Source organism: Photinus pyralis, unplaced genomic scaffold, assembly GCF_008802855.1.
Source record: "Photinus pyralis isolate 1611_PpyrPB1 unplaced genomic scaffold, Ppyr1.3 Ppyr1.4_LG8, whole genome shotgun sequence".
Classification (NCBI taxonomy): Eukaryota; Metazoa; Arthropoda; class Insecta; order Coleoptera; family Lampyridae; genus Photinus; species Photinus pyralis.
This window is the reverse complement of record NW_022170819.1, coordinates 13,034,159-13,057,400: the sequence shown is the minus strand read 5'-3', so window position 1 is coordinate 13,057,400 and position 23,242 is coordinate 13,034,159. Positions and strand designations below refer to the sequence as shown.

General features: G+C 36.2%; 1 protein-coding gene across 1 annotated transcript in view; it reads right to left on the bottom strand.

The window, feature by feature from the left end:
* LOC116177895 (protein dachsous-like) overlaps positions 1-15,768 on the bottom strand; it is a gene marked incomplete at its 5' end in the record, with an annotated part of 59,675 nt that extends 43,907 nt beyond the window's left edge. The window contains 4 exon segments of the mRNA XM_031497061.1: positions 2,667-2,831; positions 4,275-4,546; positions 14,721-14,793; positions 15,649-15,768. Coding sequence (XP_031352921.1) covers positions 2,667-2,831; positions 4,275-4,546; positions 14,721-14,793; positions 15,649-15,768 — 630 coding nt within the window.
* Between the last annotated feature and the right edge of the window lie 7,474 nt (positions 15,769-23,242).

Genomic DNA, 23,242 nt, shown 5'->3' with positions numbered 1-23,242 from the left:
CGAAGATATATTTGTATGCATTATCAAATGCGGCGATGGCTGAAGGAGGGGGTTGAGACCACTTTGCGCCGCAGGGAAATTTTTTTAAAATTTTCAAGGTCACGCGTTTTCCTGGCACTTCTGAATTTCAATTAAAAATTATTTTATACAAAAATATAGACGTTCATAATACGAATTTTTTCGATATAACGACCAGTATGGCAACAATTACAGGTGTAATTGTAGGTATAAACCGAGTTTATTTCTTATACAAGCCGTACCTCGAGCCGTACATTCACAAAATAAAATAAAAAGAAAAAAATATATGGTAGGTAAGTATAGTCATAAAAACAGAAAGTCGAATATCAGGACCGGTAACAAACTGGACACTCATACACTCGTACTACGTTATTTTGTAGGCAATCTCAATCTCGTTCATGTGAAAACTCGATACAAATCAACGTATAACACCGGGCACTGCTGAGTTCCAGCCGCTAAAGATGTGCGGCCAAAGGCTAATCTAAATGAACAGACTGAAAGTAGTGCAGTGCGCATGCTACTGTCTGTTGTCATGGCAACGCCGGCCGCATAAACAAATTCTTTTTTCTGTTTTCTGTGATTTTTTCAGGAGGGGCCCGCGGCCATGCGGCCCTTAGTAGTAGCCGCCCCTGGAGAATATAATTAGACACCACGTAAAGAAGTCTTTGCCTTTTGATTACCTCTAATATGTACTTTGAGACCGCAAAACATGATGATTTTGACCTATACTCTTGAAAATGCTATTTGATATACAAAAAAATGGGTTCATTGACCATGGGTTACCTGGAGAATGTAATTGCCCACCACAAAAAGAGGGTATTGCCCTGTGACCTTAAAAATCTGACACCACATTAAACGGGTAATTTGACACTACATACAATGGGGCCAATGCCCTCGAATGAAATTGAAAATTTATTGGGGCAATGACCTCGGATAACCTTGAAAATGTAATTTGATATCACAACAAAACGGGGCCAACGACATCGTATGGTCTTAATATTTTATGGGGGCCAATTACTACGGATGTCCTTGAAAATGTAATTTGTTAACAAAAAAGCGAGGTCAATGTCCTCGGATGACCTTGAACATTTATGGAGTCAATGATCTCTGACGACATTGGAAATGTAATTTGAGGCATCGGATGACCTTGAGAATTAATGAGGTCAACGACTTCGAATGACCTTAAAAATTAAAGGGGCCAATGCCCTCGGATGACCATGAAAATTAATGGAATCAATGACCTCGGATGACCTTGAAATTCAATGGAGTCGATGGCCTCGGATGACCTTGAAAATTAATGGGTAAATGACCTCGGATGACCGCGGAAATTAATGGGATGACACTTAACTTTCACCTTGACCTACTTCCCAAAGTCACGGCCGCGTGACTAACTCACTTTCTAAGGTCACCACCAGGTGGCGAGCGACCTTGAAGTGAGCCAGGATCTGCATTGTATATCTACTCAGTTAAATTATAGTGTTTGTTAATTTTTAGAAATACTGGAAATAATTAATTTTAAGGTTTAAAGTCTTTGGAGATAAAACGACGATAGTAAATCCGTGTTCTATCTTTACACCATCATATTTCTTTTTCTAGGAACGATATCATTATAGTTCTTTCGGTATCTTAAACTAGAATGATATGCGCCTCCAATTATGCGTATATAATGCCCTATCTGGTATTAATGTAGATTTAACAAGCCCTACAAGATCGCGCATTAATTATCCGCGCAGGGCAAAATTCGCCACGCGAGAAACTTCTTTGTCGTTCGTACAATTGTATCACGAATGATTTGGGACTAAAGGATACAATAGTATATTGAAAGACAAGTGTTACAATGCGACCTATTGTAATACGACTATCTTGTGGCACGAGTGGCGACGCGAAGCGTAGCCACGAGTGTCCGCAAGATAGGAGTATTACAATAAAGCATTGTAACACGCGTTTTTCATACTATTTTTTCTATTTCGGTGCTTTAATTTAATTAAAAAAATCATTATCAGAAACTATAGGGAACATTAGAACTAACATGTTTTATGTTGGGAACACTTTTTATGCCGTTAAGTTTTAGGTTGGCAGCGTAGTAAGACTGACATTTTGAAGTTCAAACATGGAAGTACCCAACGAAGTACCTACTTGTACTAACTAGTAACTGCCAACTTAAGAGATGAGTTACCAAAAAAAACGACTATAATCACTGTCTTTATACAACTGTTTTCGGGCGAAAATCATCATTGTGACACCGAAATAGAAAAAAATGTTTTTCTTTGTTTACTTTTTCTGCAGTTTTGGTAAATAACGCGATTTCCAGAAGCGGAAGTATAAAACGCATAATTGTATCTACAAAACGCAATAAATTTCAGATTTGTTTAGGGGTCAAGTCATTGTTGTTAGCCATGATTTTCCTTCAAGGTGTCAATTGAGTGGACAGTATACCTAAATGCGGAGTGTCAGAATAGAATATTCCGATATTCACAAATAAAAGGTGAGAAGTCTCGACATCTTAACACATCGTCATATCCCGTCTCTTTGCCGCTGGGTCAAAAACTCAAAAAAATGTGTAAAGGCACGTATGTATTGTTTAGTGTGTATTCGCAAGCGCAAAATTGAAATTAAACTTTACTTGTGTTTTAATAATTTCCACTAACCTCTAAATCGAATTTCCTCCATTCCGGGTCTTCGTAATCAAGTGGCTCACTATTTACAACTGAAATAAAGAAGGATGCCTTTTGATAACCCGTAGGCGGTACAATTCGAAAAGCATCACTAAATTTAGTTGGCGTCAGTGAAACCTTGTAAGTGGCATGCTTCCCCTAAAATTAATTTACATTGTAAACATTTTTGAGGTAATGGAATCAAATGTGTGGTCTATTTATCATTTATTATACAAAAATGAGCAACGCAACATACAGTGAATTTTTTTAAATGCGAACATAGGAGTTTGCATGCAATGTAATTTCCCTATGTTCGATTTTTAAAAAAAACACATCAATCTATTGAGTAGTTCAAATGAGTAGTAGATACAATTAACAGCTGTCACATTTTTAAAAATACCGCCGTCCAATTTAATTACGAAATCGGTTAAGTTATTGCTTAAAATGACACTTCGAACATTTATTGTAGTGGTTTTCGTTATTTATTTTCTTATTTTCTTCATTTATGTATTGAATAGATCAAATTAGTAGAATGCCAGATTACCAGGTGCCCGTGACCTACAAATAATTGAAGGTTGGTTCACAATGAGTTGTGGTATCAGCGCGTACCCTGTGAGGTCAAGTTATTGTAAGTTTAAGAAAAATGTATCTGAAAGTTGCTATGGCCTCACATGGCTTCTTTAAAAAAATCTTACCGAGGGCTCTTCATCATCAAGACTATAAAGCTGCTGTTCATAGTCACACAAGTTGCGCGTTTTGCTGGTGGGAATGTGAACCGCGCACACCGCATAGATTGATGTGTTTTTTTTTAAATCGAACATAGGGAAATTACATTGCATGCAAACTCCAATGTTCGCATTTTAAAAAAAACTCACTGTATGTGTCGTACTGTACGTAATTTCCCTATGTTCGATTAAAAAAAAACACATCAATCTATTGAGTAGTTCAAATGAGTAGTAGATAGAATTGACAGCTGTCACATTTTTAAAAATACCGCCATCCAGTTTAATTACGAAATCGGTTAGGTTATTGCTTAGAATGTCAAGGAGGACACTTCGAACATTTATTGTAATTGTTTTCGTTATTTACTTTCTTATTTTCTTCATTTATGTATTGAATAGATCAAATTAGTAGAATACCAGGTGTACATGACCTACAAATAATTGAAGGTTGGTTTACAATGAGTTGTGGTGTCAGTGCGTGGCCTGTGAGGTCAAGTTATCGTAAATTTAAGAAAAATGTATCCTAAAGTTGCCATGGCCTCACATGACTTCTTTAAAAAAATCTTACCGAATGCTCTTCATCATAAAGACTATTAGAGTTGCTGTTCATAGTCACACAAGTTGCGCGATTTGGGAATGTGAACCGCGCACACCTCATAGATTGATGTGTTTTTGTTTAAAATCGAACATAGGGAAAACATTGCATGCAAACTCCTATGTTCGCATTTAAAAAAAACTCACTGTAACTTCATTGACTAGATTCTTCTCTTCGCGACTTGCGATATGATAAAGAAATAACAGCTGAATTAATTAGGGCTATTACAATTGGCTAACTACTTTCTGAGAAACAAGAATGCAGTTTTCTGAGCAATGTACTTACCAGATCTAGATCGTTTATTTCTATTTGTGTATCCAGAGTAGATATAGAACTTTCATTAATAGAAACGGAATCTTTTGTAACAGTAATATTCGGATAATGATCGTTTTTATCTTGTACATTCACTGTAACGCTTTGTTCCACGTATGATGTTGCATCGTCTTTTTCGTAAGCTCTTATAGTGAAATTAAATATTTCTTGTTTTTCATCATCTCTGTCTATAGGTCCGATAATAACTTCACCAGTATCTTTTTCCACCTTAAACAGGTCGTGCCCTACAAAATTTCTAATTTTAATCACTTATTATGCCTTGATGGACATAAAACAGCTCGTACTACATTATTTTAATTGTTCAAGAAAATATTTATTTTAAAGCATTAAACATAAATATCTTAGTAGGTACATATTAACAAAATAAAACATTAACAATTATAAACCAACTTATGATATTCGCACTTCGATTAGAACTAGTTTTGTATGCGTGATCAATTTATACAGGGTGTTACACGACCGTTCGAAAAAAAAAATCGGGTTGTAGAGGGCATCAAAACAAGCACTTTTTCCAAATAAACCGAGGGTCCAACGTGTTTCGTTTGGGAGCCGCCCCCCAAAGAGTGTTGAAATCTGCATTTCTTCTTTAATTTTTTTCTCAGCAACCATAAGAGTTACAAAGTCGGGTGGCATGTCTTTGAATAGGTTTTTGGGTATGCTCTTTCCGATTTTGCAAATTTTTTTTCAAAATTCCTACCCCTAAAGGGCGCACCCCTAAACTAGGGTGCAAAAAAAAATTCTGATTTCGACGAAATTTGGTATCTGGGGGGTTTTTAACATGAAAATCACGAATCTGAAATTAGTTTTTGAAAATTCGAAAAAAAAGTTCCACTGCAATTCTTGGCGGGACAACGAAAATAGAGATAATTCCACGAAATTTGTTGTGTACATACTAAACGAGTTAAGGAACAAAACTGTCGAACAGTTTTTTAAAATAACTTTTCAAACAAAAGTTATACTCATTTGAATGTTGGTCCTTCGGGTCGCGAAGTGCCCCAAGCCTACTAGTAAGCCATAATTTCGCATGTGTTGGTTGACAATGTCGCAAAAACAAAAGATTAACGGTTTGAGTCGATATTTTGTTATTTGGAATTAATTCGGTCATTAAATGATAAAAAAATTCGATGTATCGATTAAAACACCTACCAAGGTATCTTAAAGCGCTGATCGATTATTTATTATCTAAATAAGGTAGGGGAAAAAGTCAAATCACTTTCCGTATGATACTTTTTCACTATGATCAAAAATTTTCATAATCTTAGGTTGAAAAATAACTTCCAATAGAACACGCTCCTTTTAAGGACAAATTTCCCCTACCTTATTTAGATAATAAACAATCGATCAGCGCTTTAAGATACCTTGGTAGGTGTTTTAATCGATACATCGAATTAATCATTTAATCGGAAAAATTGTCAAATCACTTTCCGTATGATACTTTTTCACTATGATCAAAAATTTTCATAATCTTAGGTTGAAAAATAACTTCCAATAGAACACGCTCCTTTTAAGGACAAATTTCCCCTACCTTATTTAGATAATAAACAATCGATCAGCGCTTTAAGATACCTTGGTAGGTGTTTTAATCGATACATCGAATTTTTTTAATCATTTAATGACCGAATTAATTCCAAATAACAAAATATCGACTCAAACCGTTAATCTTTTGTTTTTGCGACATTGTCAACCAACACATTGGTTTATGGCTTACTAGTAGGCTTGGGACACTTCGCGACCCGAAGGACCAACATTCAAATGAGTATAACTTTTGTTTGAAAAGTTATTTAAAAAAACTGTTCGACAGTTTTGTTCCTTAACTCGTTTAGTATGTACACAACAAATTTCGTGGAATTATCTCTATTTTCGTTGTCCCGCCAAGAATTGCAGTGGAACTTTTTTTTTCGAATTTTCAAAAACTAATTTCAGATTCGTGATTTTCATGTTAAAAAACCCCAGATACCAAATTTCGTCGAAATCAGAATTTTTTTGCACCCTAGTTTAGGGGTGCGCCCTTTAGGGGTAGGAATTTTGAAAAAAAAATTGCAAAATCGGAAAGAGCATACCCAAAAACCTATTCAAAGACATGCCACCCGACTTTGTAACTCTTATGGTTGCTGAGAAAAAAATTAAAGAAGAAATGCAGATTTCAACACTCTTTGGGGGGTGGCTCCCAAACGAAACACGTTGGACCCTCGGTTTATTTGGAAAAAGTGCTTGTTTTGATGCCCTCTACAACCCGATTTTTTTTTTTCGAACGGTCGTGTAACACCCTGTATAGTGACATTAATTGTTTACCTAAAATTCGAACTAAGCCTCTAATAATGCTTTCCTATGGTTCATTTAACAGGCTACATACTGAATGAGTGGAAAAGGAGACCATAAAATCAAATATGTTCTCCAACGTGAGAATAAAGAATATAATTTTCCGAGTAATTTTCTTTATTAAAAATTCCAAAAAAATTCTACAGCAATATTTTTGGCCCCAAGAAAAAAATCTATAAGTTTTCAGATTTATTTTGAACGCACAGAACACAGGAGATACGAATTACTCGTTTTAATCTTCGATGTTCGTAACAAAAAACGTAGCAACGTAGGAAAGTATCAATTGTGCACAACTCTGGTCCAGATATTTTATTTTTAGCATTTTCCTTTATTATAGTATACCGGGTGAATATTTTAAAACCGAACATAGGCAATTAACATGGGAAAAACGTTTTTGCAGATCGTTGATCCCCATGTTAACTATTAAGGGTTTATAATGACACCAATCAAAAGAAGGTTTTTTTTTTCATCTAATGATATACCGATATACGAATTAGTTTATTTTTAGGTGTATTTCTCATTATTTTATCCAAAATTCGGCAATAAGTAAATCCAATTAGCAAAATCATGTTAAGCCATGGAATTTCCTAAAGAATGAGATAGGTTTTCACACACAGACGGAAATCGGAATGGGACGCTTGTGGCGACATTAACCCACAGAACTAACAACCCTCGACCAGCTGGTCGGGCGTGACCAATGACTTTGACATGTAATTAATACAAATCACGCCACCCCGACAAAGCAGGTGCCGGACGATTTTTTGTCATTCCTTTTGCCGGGATGAAAACCATCAGCGGTATAGTTTTAAGGGGAGAACACCGTTGCTTTCGCCAGATAAACATTGGCAATTTATTCCGTACAATAAAGAAAAGTTAGATTCGTTTCTTTTTTTATTTTTGTTTAGTGGTGATTACATATGAACCCACTAACACGCTCATTCGGCTCATTAAAATGCACGGAAAACAAATATCTCGTACTATTAGAGTAAATATTTCCGCTGTAAACGTTGTTTATTATATAAATACTTTTTCCTCAGTGAACCACATTTTACAAAAAAATTAATGCCAGTTGTCATAAACTGATATTGATTTCGACGTTTGAATCTGCTTTTTGTCTTACTAGTCATGGCTTAACATGATTTTGGTAAGTGGATTTATTGCCGAATTTTTGATAAAATAGTGAGAAATACACCTGAAAATGAACTAATTCGTATATCATTAGACGAGGAAAAAAATCTTCTTTCGATAGGTGTCATTATAAACCCTCTAAGTTAACACGGGGAGCAAGAATCTACAAGAAACCTTTTTTGCACTCCTTCATTCTAAATCGTGTTTTCCCAATAAACATGAACGACGGGAACGTCAATTTTACAATTGACTATCTACTTTCGCGCACTAGTGCCTAAAAATTCAACAAAATTATCTATTTAGTGCGGATCATAAACTAATAAGTAATATGATGGAAAAGTAAAAAAGAAAATATAAATACCCTTTACATCGTTCCCTGTACTACAAAAGAAACAAGTTAAAAAGTAATCGTAAACGATTTACATAAAGCGCATTTCCACTTGCATTCATTTCCCATTTGTAAGATGCAACTTCTGTTAAAATCGTAAAAATCCGCCCACAAATATGAAAGATAGCGTTGCACATGGGCAATCCATTGTTGACGTGCTACTTCAATTTCAGTGAGAAGAATTTCATTTCAATGCTTTTGTAAATAAGAAAGTTGGAACTGCGCATGCGCAAACCTAAATTTTAAAACTAATGTTAGATTTTCCTTTGTTCCAAGCGCCTAAGTATCACATTTCACTTAAATAGTTCCATAGATAAAAAAAGTTGGCACTGCGCATGCGCAAAATAAAATTTTGAAACTGACGTTTGATTTTCCTTTATCCCAAGTGCCTATGTATCAAATTTCGTTTAAATTCTTCCATAAATAAAAAAGTTGGCACTGCGCATGCGCAAAACCAAATTTTGAAATTGGCGTTTGATTTTCCTTTATCCCAAGTGCCTATGTATCAAATTTCGTTTAAATTCTTCCATAAATAAAAAAGTTGGCACTGCGCATGCGCAAAACCAAATTTTGAAATTGGCGTTTGATTTTCCTTTATCCCAAGTGCCTATGTATCAAATTTCGTTTAAATTCTTCCATAAATAAAAAAGTTGGCACTGCGCATGCGCAAAACCAAATTTTGAAATTGGCGTTTGATTTTCCTTTATTCCAAGTGCCTATGTATCAAATTTCGTTGAAATTCTTCCATAAATAAAAAAGTTGGCACTGCGCATGCGCAAAACCAAATTTTGAAATTGGCGTTTGATTTTCCTTTATCCCAAGTGCCTATGTATCAAATTTCGTTTAAATTCTTCCATAAATAAAAAAGTTGGCACTGCGCATGCGCAAAACCAAATTTTGAAATTGGCGTTTGATTTTCCTTTATCCCAAGTGCCTATGTATCAAATTTCGTTTAAATTCTTCCATAAATAAAAAAGTTGGCACTGCGCATGCGCAAAACCAAATTTTGAAATTGGCGTTTGATTTTCCTTTATTCCAAGTGCCTATGTATCAAATTTCGTTTAAATTCTTCCATAAATAAAAAAGTTGGCACTGCGCATGCGCAAAACCAAATTTTGAAATTGCGTTTGATTTTCCTTTATCCCAAGTGCCTATGTATCAAATTTCATTCAAATACTTTTATAAGTAAAAAAGTTTGCAATTCGGTTTACAAATGGTCGAGATGCGAAAATGGCACTGTGAATTTTGAATCGATTCGATTCAACTTTTGGCATTGCGTATTATATGGCTAAAGCTATGCCCATATTGAATTTCATGCAATTCATTTCATAACTAACGGAGATGTAAAAGCGATCGAACATTTCTAAACAAAGTTATCGTTCACACGGACAGATAGATGGACAGACAGACAAAGGAACAGACGGAGAGATCAACCGGCAGGCGACAGATAGCAATGCAAAATTATAAACGATCTCTAGGATCGTTAATAAACGGCAAAAGTGAAAAATTATGGAACATGTAAAAAACGGTTTTTTGTTTTTTTTACAATAACTTTTTTTGTAAGCGGTACAGAAAAATTCCTTCCTTGGTACAAGACTCGACACCATAACGAACCAAATAGCGAAAAAAGTAGAACAATAGCTCTTAAGATAAAAAACTAGTAGCGTCGCAAAGTTAGCGGACGGACGGACGGACGGACAAAGTGGCCACAATAGCGCATTTTTTTTTATTTTTGTGGAAATGCGCTAAAAATAAGCTTTAAAAATTTCACTTGATCCACGTGTTGCCATCTATTATAAGTTTTGCACATCTAGTTAACTAAGTCTAACCAAAGAGTAACGGTACTCTTTGGTCTAACCCTTAAACTTAGACCATATAGTACATGGACTGCTAATTGTAACTAAAATATGGTCAAGGACATCGCCATCATACGTGTGTTGTGCTTTTAATGTACTCGTCTTTGTATAAATCTTGTAATTGAAAAGAAAAAGGGTAACCAATGGCAATTCACAACATAGTCACGGAGACATTTCTGAAAAGTGATGTCTAACGGCGTTTTGTGATACAAACTGGCAACAGGCGGTCCTAGACTAATTCGACCCCGCTGAAAACGATGCGGCCTGTTGCCAAACCCCATTTTGGTATTTAAGCCCCCAAATCCAAGATGGCGGCCGAAATTGCCGTTTTTCGGTTATTCTTATTTCGATCCCCTAAGGCACGCCGCTGAACGTTTTGGGTACTTTACGCGTAGAATAACATCTGGTACACCCGACGACACCGTTTAAGTACACTTTGGTATGCATATTAAGTGCCAAAATGACGCTTAAAAACGTTAAAAATGCAAAATTCGTCACTTTTCGTCCTTTTTTTTCTTGCTGGCCTGGTGCCGGCATCCAATATTTCTTCTAATATGTGGGGATCTCCCGCAGCGCCATATGCCAGGAGCCTAAATACCAATATGGCGCCTGGAAAGTCCAAAAACAGGGAAAAAGTCGTTTTTTTGTCGTAGAAGCCAAGTTGGTTTTTTGGCGGCGTAATATGCGGGCAATATGGGTAAGTAAAAATATATGAAAACATACTTCCCAAGTTTTCTTTGATTTGTTTAAAACGTAACTTTTGGCAGTCGGAACTGTTTAGAATATTGAACACTAATATTATGCAAAATGAAAATCTTTATGGAAATGATTTTTGCGTTTTACCCGCCACCATATACTCTCTTTTTTCGGAGCTTGTTCACGTTGCACTGAGTTACTTGAAATCTGTAAGATACAGTACAAATGGTACCTCTTAACGCCAGACCTGAGACCAGCATTAGCGAGGCAGTTGCCATGGTCCGTTTTTATCCCAGCTGTTTGGAGGAAACGATGCTTTGACAAAGATTGATGACGTGACCCAAGGAAAGGGTGAAATTGCTACTTATTTTTAGTCAGTTATTTGAACACCGCCTGTGAAGATTCGCGGCGCCTTACTTCTGCAACGGAGTGTGGATGGCGAATCCAGAATGATGCAATGAAGCCAATTTTGATGTCACTTGAATCCATTCTCGTGCGTACGTTCTCTTCGTGTCTTGTGGCTGCAGGGGAGGCTGCAAAACAAGACCCTACAAGTGTCGGTGGACACTTGACGAAGATGGAGAACCTCTTCCATGCAATCAGAGGTGCGGTTGTAGTGCAAATTACTACAATGGCAGCGAAAGTAACATTATTTTATCTGACATTAAAAGCGATAGGTAACGGCCCGGACGATGACTTTTAATATTATTGTTTTCCCTGATATGGAGGAAGTCACAAAGTTAAACTGCAACTTTCTCATTCGTTAAACCGTTTTACAGTTTGCATAATATCATTTTGCATAATATTAGTGTTCAATATTCTAAACAGTTTCGACTGCCAAGCCAAGAGTTATTGGTATTTAGGCACCAGGCATATGGCGCTGTTGGAGGTGTCTAGGTACATACTTAAATGTTAAGTTTACCATAGAAATAAATATCGGGCGTTGAAAACAGATCAAAAAGAAAACAAGATGAAACATGACGCATTTTTGCATTTTTGACGTTTTTAAGCGACATGTTTGCATTTAGGCCCCTATTATTTATACGAAAGTGTGCCTAAACGGTGTCGTCGTGTGTACTAGATGTTATTCTATTTCTACCCGTAAAGTATACCCAAAATGTTCAATGACGTACCTACCTTGGGGGCTCGAAATAACCGAAAAGCGGCAATTTCAATCGCCCTCTTGGATTGAAGGGGTTAAATGCCAAAATCAGGTCTGGCAACATGGCGCATCGTTTTCAGCGGGGTCGAAATTAGTCTAAAACCGCCTGTAGCCAGTTTGTAGCACAAAACGCCGTTAGACTTGATTTAGAGAGCCTTTTTCAGAAATGTCTCCCTGACTAACAGTAAATGATTTAATAAACAAAGTAGCAAATAAGTACTTATTCCTACAATAATTTAATTATTGTTATAAACATTTGCAGTGATTTTGCAATTAGTGGAAGGCTCAATTGAAATACCAGAAACTCCAGGGTTACTTTCATTACTAACTGTATTACTCAAACACCGATTCGAAACTTCGTAGGAATGATGTAGTTATGTGGGATCCACCGCATGGGCCTGTCGCAGAAATTAAAGTTTGTGCTACCTGTATCTTGTTGGAGAACATAACCTTCCGTAAATGCCGAAGATCTAAATCCACTATATACCTTTTGACAGAGAAAAAAATCGGCACCTTTATTAGCCAACAATCCCTTTGGGAGTAGCTTTTAAAATATCCACATTATATTTAATGTCAAGGCGCAATTTGAACATGCCGTGTATTGACCATAATGACCTTGTAGTCACTAATGTTTTGAAAATAAGCCAATAAACAGTTTTTCGTGTAATTTTTGACCTTATTAGCTTTACACCATTCCATGAAAGCATTATATGCACGAACTTATAAATTAAGATGGACTGCTGATCAAACAGTTGCATAGAGGTAGAAATAACTCTAGCATGGGTGCGGCCATGATGTGACCCTTTTAGTTATTTTCTAGGGGAATTCTCCTAGTGCTCAAGTTTTGAGACTATTGCAGCCTTGGAAAATGATATGTGTCAGGTGTCACAGTAATTTATTTAGAAAACGTGAGGTTAATGCTTGTTTATTAGTTGATTTGAATTTCGCGCCAAGTGAGTGCACATCATGGCTGCCCCCATGGTACAATAAGACAAGGTATGCCTATAACTAAACGGAGATGACGTTTTTATTCCAATGACGTCACAAGAATCACCGCCAAGTTTGAAAATGACATACGCTTCATACTTGAATTAGAAGTGCCATTGCAATTACTCAATTAGTGTGTAATAATGATGGATAAATAACTTTGGTGGCAATCCTCGGAAGTGTCATGTGTAATAGGATGTGCTCCAAAGTGTTTCTTAATTAATATTGGTTACAAAGTTACATTGGCTACGCGCATTTTCTATTCATGTGTGCATAATTATAATTATAATAATTATAATTATAATTATACTATAGGCACATTTTATGTCTCGTTTTGCATCTCTGTAAGTTTTCTGCTTCAACAAAAAGTGGGTTTTGAAACTGGATTTATAATTGATTGTAAAATCACACAATGCACATTGCACAAACCTGGAATTCTTGTGTGCATTAACATATGCCTTTTTAAACTGTATTTATTAGTTGCATAGTCACACTGCATCTCGGAATGCATTTAGAAATAAATATCAGGCAATAGAGAAGCTAAACGTACCACTTAATCTACTTATTTCAGAAATTTAATCAGCCTTTTAAGTTTTTTTATTGCCGCTAGAGGTATCGTCCTTATTTGAAAACGCTAATATAATTTTTACTTTTTTTACTTACATATTTTATTGTAACTTTAAATATTTGTATTGCGATAACATGCAATAATTGATACTTTGTAAGTTTAATGTGAGAAACTTGACGCATTTGACATGGATTGAACAAATCTTATCACATCCGTAACGGGGATAGACTTTTATTAACTGGTAGGACTACACAAAACCCCTTTACTTTATTGAACGATATAGCCCAGTTATCCCAATGACGTCACGCATAGGCATACCTTGTCTTATTGTACCATGGCTGCCCCCATGTAGGTGTCATTTGTCAATTCAGTATTAGCAGTCCATCTTAATTTATAAGTTCGTGATTATATGGCTTTTTCATATCTGGCCGCCGATTTTGCAGGTAGTAAGCTGCTAACTGCTGCAACATGCAGTAGCACGAACCTCTGGGGGTGTGCAGTTTATCAAGTTCTCATCAGAAGACAATTTTTATGTGAAAATGCACAAAAAGATTATCGAAACCAGAAGTTTTGAACAATAAATTGACATTTTAAATTTCTAGATTTCTACTTTATCGGCATAGAGGACTTGATTTTTTCAAAAGAATTATAATGTCGCAAAAATCTCGCGGAAATGATTTGAATTTCCATTTAACTAATTCGTGCAAAAAATAGAATACACGTTACGTGCGTGAACAGTATTTGCTGTATTCGAGCGATATGCGTCGCTCGTGCGCTTTGCGCACTCGCGCCGCCAAACTTCGCGCTCATCTGCAAAATAACTGTTCCCGCACTAACAATGTAAATAACTATTTCCCATGTTAATTCACTATGTTCGATTTGGGAATATTCACCCGGTATGTTACATCTTTAATATGTGAAAGAGAATCGCATTTTAGATATCCGATGTGCATCAAAGAGGGTTTCTTGAATATACAGGGCAACACTTCGGAAGCGTATGCAAATCATCTACAATATTTTGAAGGGTCATATTTTCTTTCTTTTTCTTCAGATGACATATTATACAACATCTCGAAAACGTGGGCATACTGTCACATCGTAGCTATATTATCTTCAATATTATAAAGATCATACATTGGGCATTTGTCTTGTACACAAACATAGACAAGGCAATGCTTACTTTACGTAAGTGATACAGTGCGTCGCATTCATATTGACGGAAACAAGAACATTGCATTGCACATTTAAATAGTTTGTATGTTTAAACAAAAATGCTATCTAATAGCCAACTTACTTTGTGTAATTATTTTGTAGTTTAGAACAGCTGCTATTGCTACGTCCCCATCGATGGCCACCGCGGTCTTCGACTGAAACAAAGTGCGTCAGATTGGTATGGTCCCTTTAGGCACGCTGAATACGGTAGAGTATGGATTCCCTATTCCCTATTGGAGCATAAGCGCAAAGTAAATAAGTTTATAATCGTTACAGAGGGCGTTTAGGGTTAAGCTATCGTACTTTCGCTAATGAAATTTTATGATGTTTTCTTGTAAAAATCACGATCGCGCCTATTTCACTAAAAACGCAGAAAGAGCAGAAGACTAATGTTTCATTAAAACTCCTTGGTACCATGTGCCCCTTTCACATTTAGGATCAATAAGCGTTTTCATGTCTTCTAGATTTTTCGAGAACGTTTATATTGTTTGCTTTATTAGCAAATTAAATTGTATTGGTAATTAGGCTTAGTATTCATTCGATGCCGAAGTGATAAACAGTGAAATCCGCGCTCAGATTGTAAGTGTTATTAATTTGAGTAAAATTGCTCCTTAGTTAGTGTCTTCTGAACATGTATAATTTAATTTTATATAAATAAATCACGTTAATTAAATGTACATTACAATAACGCGTTTTACGCAAAATTGAAATAAAATACAGGGTGTAGGTCATTCTGATATCTCTTAAAACTCTAGAGCTATTTACTGGGTTTGACAATTTTACGCATCTGTATAAGATGAAAATGAAATAATACTTTACAAGTCTTTTTATCCGTCTAAGAAGTAATACATACACATTTTTCACATAACAGTTTCAGTTATCTTTTCTATATTGTAAAACCTTTCATTAAGGAGTATAAATAATCAAAGGATGAGATTAATGAATCTATAACGGTTGCTTAAAAAGATAACTAAAACGGTAATACAGTTAGAACTCGGGATGTTTCTTACCATACGTTCTTTTTCCGGTATTGTTATATACGAGAAAATTGATGTCCATACAGGAGGGCGATCTGGTACATCTATAACTTGTATAATTATGCTCGTTGTATATGTATTTCCTCCGGAATCCTAAAAACCCCATTATTAAATAAAAAATTAATAGATGCAGTTAAGCCAAAGTATTTCACGTTCTAATGCAAGTAGCCTAAAATTTGAATATAAAATTAGGAAGAAGTCTTAAGTCAAAGGTCTAAGCCTGTACTTTCGCGTGGGTCTCTAAAAGTACCTTGAGCGATAGATGGAGCTACGAAATGAACGTGAAAAGTACCTTTGGATTTATATGCGCGCTTTCCGCCGAAGGCAGTCACTGCTCTTCCTTATTACAGAGCGTTTTATGTGTAGGACAAAGATACGCTGAACTCTCCCACTTGCACTCATTGATTTGTTACCGTACTCTTATGTTGATAATAGGCGCGCGTACATAATTGAAAACGCTGCAAATACCAATTTAGACACAGAAAATTTCATAGAACAAAAAGTGTAGACAATTAAATTTACTATAAAAAAGTCCGCGACGGCATATATCTATCTTTAATCGTTTAGCCTTACCAACCATTTAAAGTTGTACCTAGTGTCCTCGTTGGTTTCAATAATATCTTTGTGAAAGTTTGAACGCTTATCATATATTCATGGTTAAAGATACATATATGCTGTCGCGGACTTTTTTGTAGGAAATTAAATTCTCTACAATTTATGTTTTCTGAGTTTTTCTGTACGAAGTTTCGTTTTCACAGCGTTTGAAAGTAAATGTGGGTACCTTTCGTTTTGTGACTGAATCTAAAATTCAAAGGTTGTGAGCAATTTTATGGTAGGTACGCTTCAATGTTTTCCTACCACTATGTTATTTCTCTATTCGATAGGGTTTTGTGTGCTATTCAAGTTTTATAAGGGGTGTCCTGTGCCTAAACCCCCTTGTTTTTAGGTTATTCAATTTTTTCACAAAACAATAATGAATTACATGTTTATAAACAGGATCGAGTAAGCCGTGATAATAGAAACCAAAATAATTCCAGTAGCAAGTGTCACAAGTAAATTATCTGCTGCAATTAATGTGCTCTCTATTTCGTAGTAAAATAAGATTAATTAAAAAGGCGAATTTCGAACTAGTCTTTTTAAAAAATCTTATTTTACTAGGAAATAATGAGTACACTTGCAGCAAACAATTAATTTATGGCACTTATTGTTTACTATTTGGCATTCTTTGGTTTTTTATTATCACGGTTTACTCCTGTTTATAAACATGTAATTCATTAATGTGTAACTGTTTAGTGAAAAATATTGAATAACTTAAAAACTACGGGGTTCAGGCACAGGATATCCCTTCTAAGAATTGACGAGCGCATACAACAGACCATCGAATAGAGAAACAGAATAGTGGTAGTTCCATTTGAATAAAAATAGTTATAGCACTTTGAAATCTAGAAATTTTACAATTTTTTTGTAAACACTCTGTATCATTAAATTCAACTTTCTCATTACCTGTTATTCAGATTGAAATTATTGATTTCTATTTCTTAACTTTAAAATCAAGGTCGCTACGATTTATCAAAGCGGGGCTGGTTTATAGAGAATTATTCGAAAAAAAATTAATAATTTCGCCTGCAGAGGTTAAAAAATGACATCGAATTAGCTAAAAATAAACAGGCTGTTCCATTTAAAAAAATCAGCTGTTTATTGACACCGTAAACATGAGACACTCTGTACATTCATAAATAATTTCTGTATATGCATAACATTCTATAGTTGACATTTGCACAAAAGATTTTTTGCTATTTTTTTACCAGGTATGAACTAGGAAAGACCGACGCAGTGTTATAGGACCCTGTATAATTGTTATAAAACGTAAAAAACGAAGAAAGAATGGGAAAATTTCGTCTTTTTTGCATTTGACTTCAATTATCTGGTTATCTATTGCTCTGAGAGAAAATGAAGAAAAATGAATTTGTTTAGAATCGAATTTTCTATAAGATACAATTGGTATGGAACATTCATTTACAAAAGTTATAGTTTTTTTTATGGAAAGATATAAAAAAAGTAATCCCGAAAATTAACAATCTATTACTAAGCAAAATTCATCCTATCTTTTATATTATCCGTAGCTTGATAACGGAACAATACGGCAACCGATCACCCGATCACCGTAGGTCTCATAGTCATTGATTAATTAAAAATACAAATTAAAAAATCCATGCTTTGTATTTCAAAGTGGGTGTGGGTGTCTCCTTCAGATTCTCCCCCAATTCTTTCCGCTAGTGGAACCCTAAGCAAATCGTTTCCAACAATTGTCCCGATGATTCTTGCAAATCGACGGACTGTCAAATTGTTTTTTCAAAATCCGAAGACTTTTGCTAGTTAACAAATGAAATAATTTCCGAAATATAACAAGAAATGTGACGACTGACTCCCTAATAGGCGAACAGAACCTCTCGGAAAATGTACCTACATAAAAAAATACGTCGAAATCCGCCCGTCAATTTGCAAAAATCATCGGGACAACTTTTGGAAAAGGTTGCTTTGGGGTTCCACCATCTATATAAACATTTAGAACGCTATATGGGCGTTACCCAATTTGTTTGTTTATTTAATCAATGACTATGATACCTACGGTGATCGGGTTTGTCGTATTGTTTTGTTATCAAAAGAAGGGACCAAATTCGGATTTTCAAAAAGATCGGATGAATTTTATTCAGTAATAACAGATTGTTAATTTTCGGAAATGCGTTTTTTATATTTCTCCATAAAAAACAATAACAATTAAAAATGAACGTTCCATACTAAATGTATGTCATAGGACATAGACAATTCGATTCTAAACAAATTCACTTGAATACCCCACCAGAAAAAAAATGGAAAAGTTCATAAAAAATATCACTTCTCTTCATTTTTTCCCTCGGGGCGATAGTTAACGAGATAATTGCAGTCAAATGCGAAAAAAAACATTTTCCCATTTTTTCTTCATTTTTTCTGTATAACAATATATTTCGGGAGTTTCCGGCCAGGGGATTATGATTTTCAGATTCAGCGGATGTTTTTACATCACTTGGTTTTGTTGAGTAAAATGACATTCAGCCCAAACCGTACTTTTGATGAATTATAGGGTTTTGCGTCGCGCCCTTCTGATAGTGTATTATTAGTATGGGTAAAAATAACTATGTAAAAAATATAGCAAACGAGCTCTTGGGTATGGCTATAGTATGTGCAAAACCAAATTGAACCTGGTGTTAGATTTGCTTTTATTCCAAGTGGATATGTGTCAAATGTCATTTAAATACATTTATAAATTAAAAAAAGTTTGCAATTCGGTTCATAAATGGCCGAGATACCAAAAGAGCACTATGCATTTTGAATCGATTAGGCTCAACTTTTGCCATTGCGTTTATTATATTTTTCTAGTTGTAGGTACGATTAAAATATTTACCAATTTTGAATAAATATTATACTCCTACAAAGTAGGTACCTACGTACTTAAGTGTATAATGCTATCAACTCTATTTTGAATGTTTAAATAACTTACCCCGCCGGGATTTATAATAATCCCGGGCATCGCTGACGTCACTAGCGTGATGTCATAGTAAAACCGGGATTCGTATGAATACCGGAGCCGGGAGGCTAGTCACACCGATTATATTATTATAAAAGTGGGAGAGGTACACCTTACCTCTCCCTGGATTGCCACGGAACCACAAGTTCCCATTAAGTGATTAAGTTAGACCATTGAATTTATAAATTCAATAAATTCAATGGTTAGACTTCTTCCTAATTTTATATTCAAAGTCTAAACGAGTTGCGGTGCGGTACTGATATGGACATTTCATTCATCAAAAACAAAAGCTATTTAGTAGTTTAGTTAACCCCCCCCCCCCCACACCTCCGGTAATTAGCCAAGCCACGCTGAGATGCACTGTGGAAAAAGAAGAAAAGAACAGACAACTTCAACAAAAAAACTCCAAGGTTTCAGGTACATTCAGGCGTAGAATGCGTGGCGCCACGACGTTGCGTTGGTTGGAAAGTCAGCCGTGACTGGAACTCTCTATCATGTGCCTCCCGCACTTAACAGTATTGACGGGTTTCTTCCGCACTCAGGAGTCTGAGTTTCCTTCCCAAATCGTGTGACTAATATGTGTGGTATATGGAGAACATCCATGACACAACACATGGTGACAGCTTTGTGTTATATGACGTTATTGAATCATGTTTGTTTGTTAGATATACTGTACAGGTGGAGAAAGTGCACTGGATGCCATCTTAGGCATTAAAAGGACTTTTGATAACATTATGAGAAGTGTACAAAACAAAGGACTCCACGTGACAGTCTGCAGGCGGATTTCCTACATGTTAGAAAACAAAGTGTGAGAGGTGTGAGAGAAAGGAACTTTCGATAAATCCATTAAAGACCTAATTCATATCATTTATCAGGAAAAGAATCCCACGGAATGGATTTCTTTACAGTGCGCCTACGCACTATGAACCTGTACACGAATGGTTGGGAAAAAATTGGGACAAACCATTGGATATGGATTACGATGGCTTAATCCATAATTACATATGCGTCTTTAGTGTGGTGATAACGAGCCGAAACACAAAAAGGTCAGATCAGCTAAATAGAGTGCAAGGGTTAACCCGTTTTGGCATAACAGGGACGAGGTGGTCCACATCCCCTACTGAGGCCATGGGCGCCGCCAGGAAATTTTGTAGGAGGGGGCAAGCTCACCATTAATATGGACGTGAGTGGAGGGGGTATGCAAACTCAAGGTTACGTGCCAGTAACAAACTTATTGTGTTTCATTTTATTTAAACAAAAACATAACTCTTCTATTATCTGTTCCAAAGAGATCTATGCACTTCTCAAGTGAATACGCAACGCAAGGGAAACGATTACATGGCCCTTGCCCGTTGTGTTGCTTACGACAAGTGTTACCTTTTATTTTTCCCTTTTCCCAGGGGGGGGACCAAGGCCCCTCCTTGCCCCTATGTAGCGGCGCCCATGACTGAGGCTCTAGAGACCCTTTTAAAAATACTGTTTCTACACTTAGTATAGTAAAATCGTCAACAGGAGGAGCATACAGATTACAGATAAACTCAGAAGAGGAACCGCTAGGGAAGCATAATGCACCATTCTTAATGGGATGCCTAAAATGTACGTCATGGAAATTGCCCGGCAACCAAATGATTCATGGCAGAATAAATAAAACGTGGTAAAAGGCGTGGCCAAAGTGGTTAGAAACGTCTATGTTGCGGATGTGCATAACAGATAGGAGAGTAGGTGTCTGAGGGATACAGACTAGCTCTCGGTCTCTCAACTCTACAATATTTCAGGCAGAGATTTTTACTATTAATGCTTGAGGTTCAGATGTTGTTACAGAGTTATCTGGTGAACACGAAAATCTGTATACGAGTAGTCACAGCAATCAGGCGACACAAATGCTCTAGAGGCGCAAGAGGTGAAGGCCGTTAACGGTCATGAAAAGGCCGACATGACTACCCAGAGACCGTCGGCAGATGCCTCTTATAGGACGCAAAGCGGTAGACAGTATTGCACATGTAACGGTGGCAGATGAAGTAAAAGGCATTCTAGAAAAAAGGCACGAAGAATACTGGAGGAACATCAGTATCAGCAAAGTTTCTACGAAAGGTCCCTCCGCCCAAAGAGCTAAATACCTGCTACAGGTTGGTATAGATATAATATTAGACTGAACAAAAAAATTCACAGATTTCGCAATCCCTGCAACCATCGGAGACATTGGAAATGATAACCGTATAACCTATAAAGCCATATGTAAAAACACAAATAACCCTTATTCACACGGAATCACTCTAAATACTAAGCGTCGTAACATGCTTGTAATATCTATCACGGGCGATGTGCCAAAATTTTAGATTCGGATTAGAAAACGCTTGCGTACAAGTAAGTACCGTATCGACAGTATACGCGACTTTTCCTGAATCTACCGATTACAGTCGAGTACGAGTACGGTACAATCATCACTTGATGCGACACCACTGTCTTTTTTCTGCTTGACGAAATTGGTAACTTCATACTCATACAAAACATAAGCACTTCCAATACTAAAAACAGATGCGAATTGCGATGTTAATAAGATTACATTTTATAAATTAATGTAATAAATAACAATAGTCGCTTTAGAAAAGTACCCGAGATCACATAAAATAAAATAATTGAAAGATGGAATAGAGATGGAAGAATACACTTTTTAACTGAACATAGGCTCAATTGCATTGTAAAAATGGTAATTCTTTCACGTTTAGTGCGAGCAAATTAAAACAAGTATAAATTGGGCACAACTTTGCACAACTCATGTTCAGATAAAGCGCATTTTTTAAAACCGAAATAGCTTTTGTTTGACATCACCAATGGATATATTTCTTGCAGACGTCTCAATCGCCCTTTGCGAGTACCCTCTTCCGATAACCCGTTCTTGATGTATAAGGGAATATACCCGATCACGATAAGAGGTCGAGGAGGAGGGCTATGGTTGGCAGACATTAATTCCTTTCATTGAGACCTTTCATTAGAGTACCATGAAGGATAAAACTAGTTCCACTCCCCCTCCTCCACCTACGCCGTACTTTGATAAGAGGACAGAAAGAAGGGTTGGTAGAAAACGGTTCCTTTCGTTGAGACCTTTAATTAGAATACAATGAGAGATAAAATTAATTTTTAACCCCCCCCCCCTCAGGCCCCGTCGCTCAATGATCTCGAAAAAGAGTTGCACTGGGAAGTTATAGTTTGTACAAACCAATTTTCCCCCCATTTTCTAAGTTTAACTTGGCACCACTAAAGGCATGCGTATGCAAAATCTGAGATCGGTTGTCGTTTGTAAAAGTTATGCACGTTTCACTTTCAAAAACATCTCAGGAAATAATTCTTGGGGTGGCCCCCCTTTTAGACAGCGAAATTTGATGGACGTCTGGCACACTTGCCAGGTATGGGCTACCTACAGCAAAAAATTCCAGGACTCTAGGACCATTCCCCTAGAAGTAGTTCGTAACAGCAGGGGTCCGGACGGACGGACAAAACGCAAACATTAGCACCTATTTTAATTCTTAAAAAATGCGCTAAAAAATCCTGCAAGTTTAGCAATTTAATTAAGTGCAGTTGTTTATTATGTAAGTGTTTCTTTGGGTTTGCGTTTGGGTTGAATACGAGTGGGTTGTATAACGTGGTGTATTTCTGAGAAGAAAGAGTTTTGTGTTTTTTAACTGTGCTATGACGTGTAACTTTATTGCATGGACCTGTCTTTGTAGTGCATGTTGCGCTTGTATTTATTGCGTTTGTTTGTTCAGGAAGTTGTGTTTGTGTGGTTGGTTGAGTTAAAGGTGGAGATATTACTTACGGTATGTTGTGTATGTCATGTTGTGTTGTGAGTCAAAAGTGCTGTTTAGGTTTTTGCGTTTGGGTTGAATACTAATGGGTCGTGATAATGTGGTTTGCTTCAGAGGTGAATCTCTGATCTGATTGTAGTATGTTGTATCATATGTGGTACTTGTTTGTTCGGTAAGTTCAAGTTGTATTTGTGTGTTT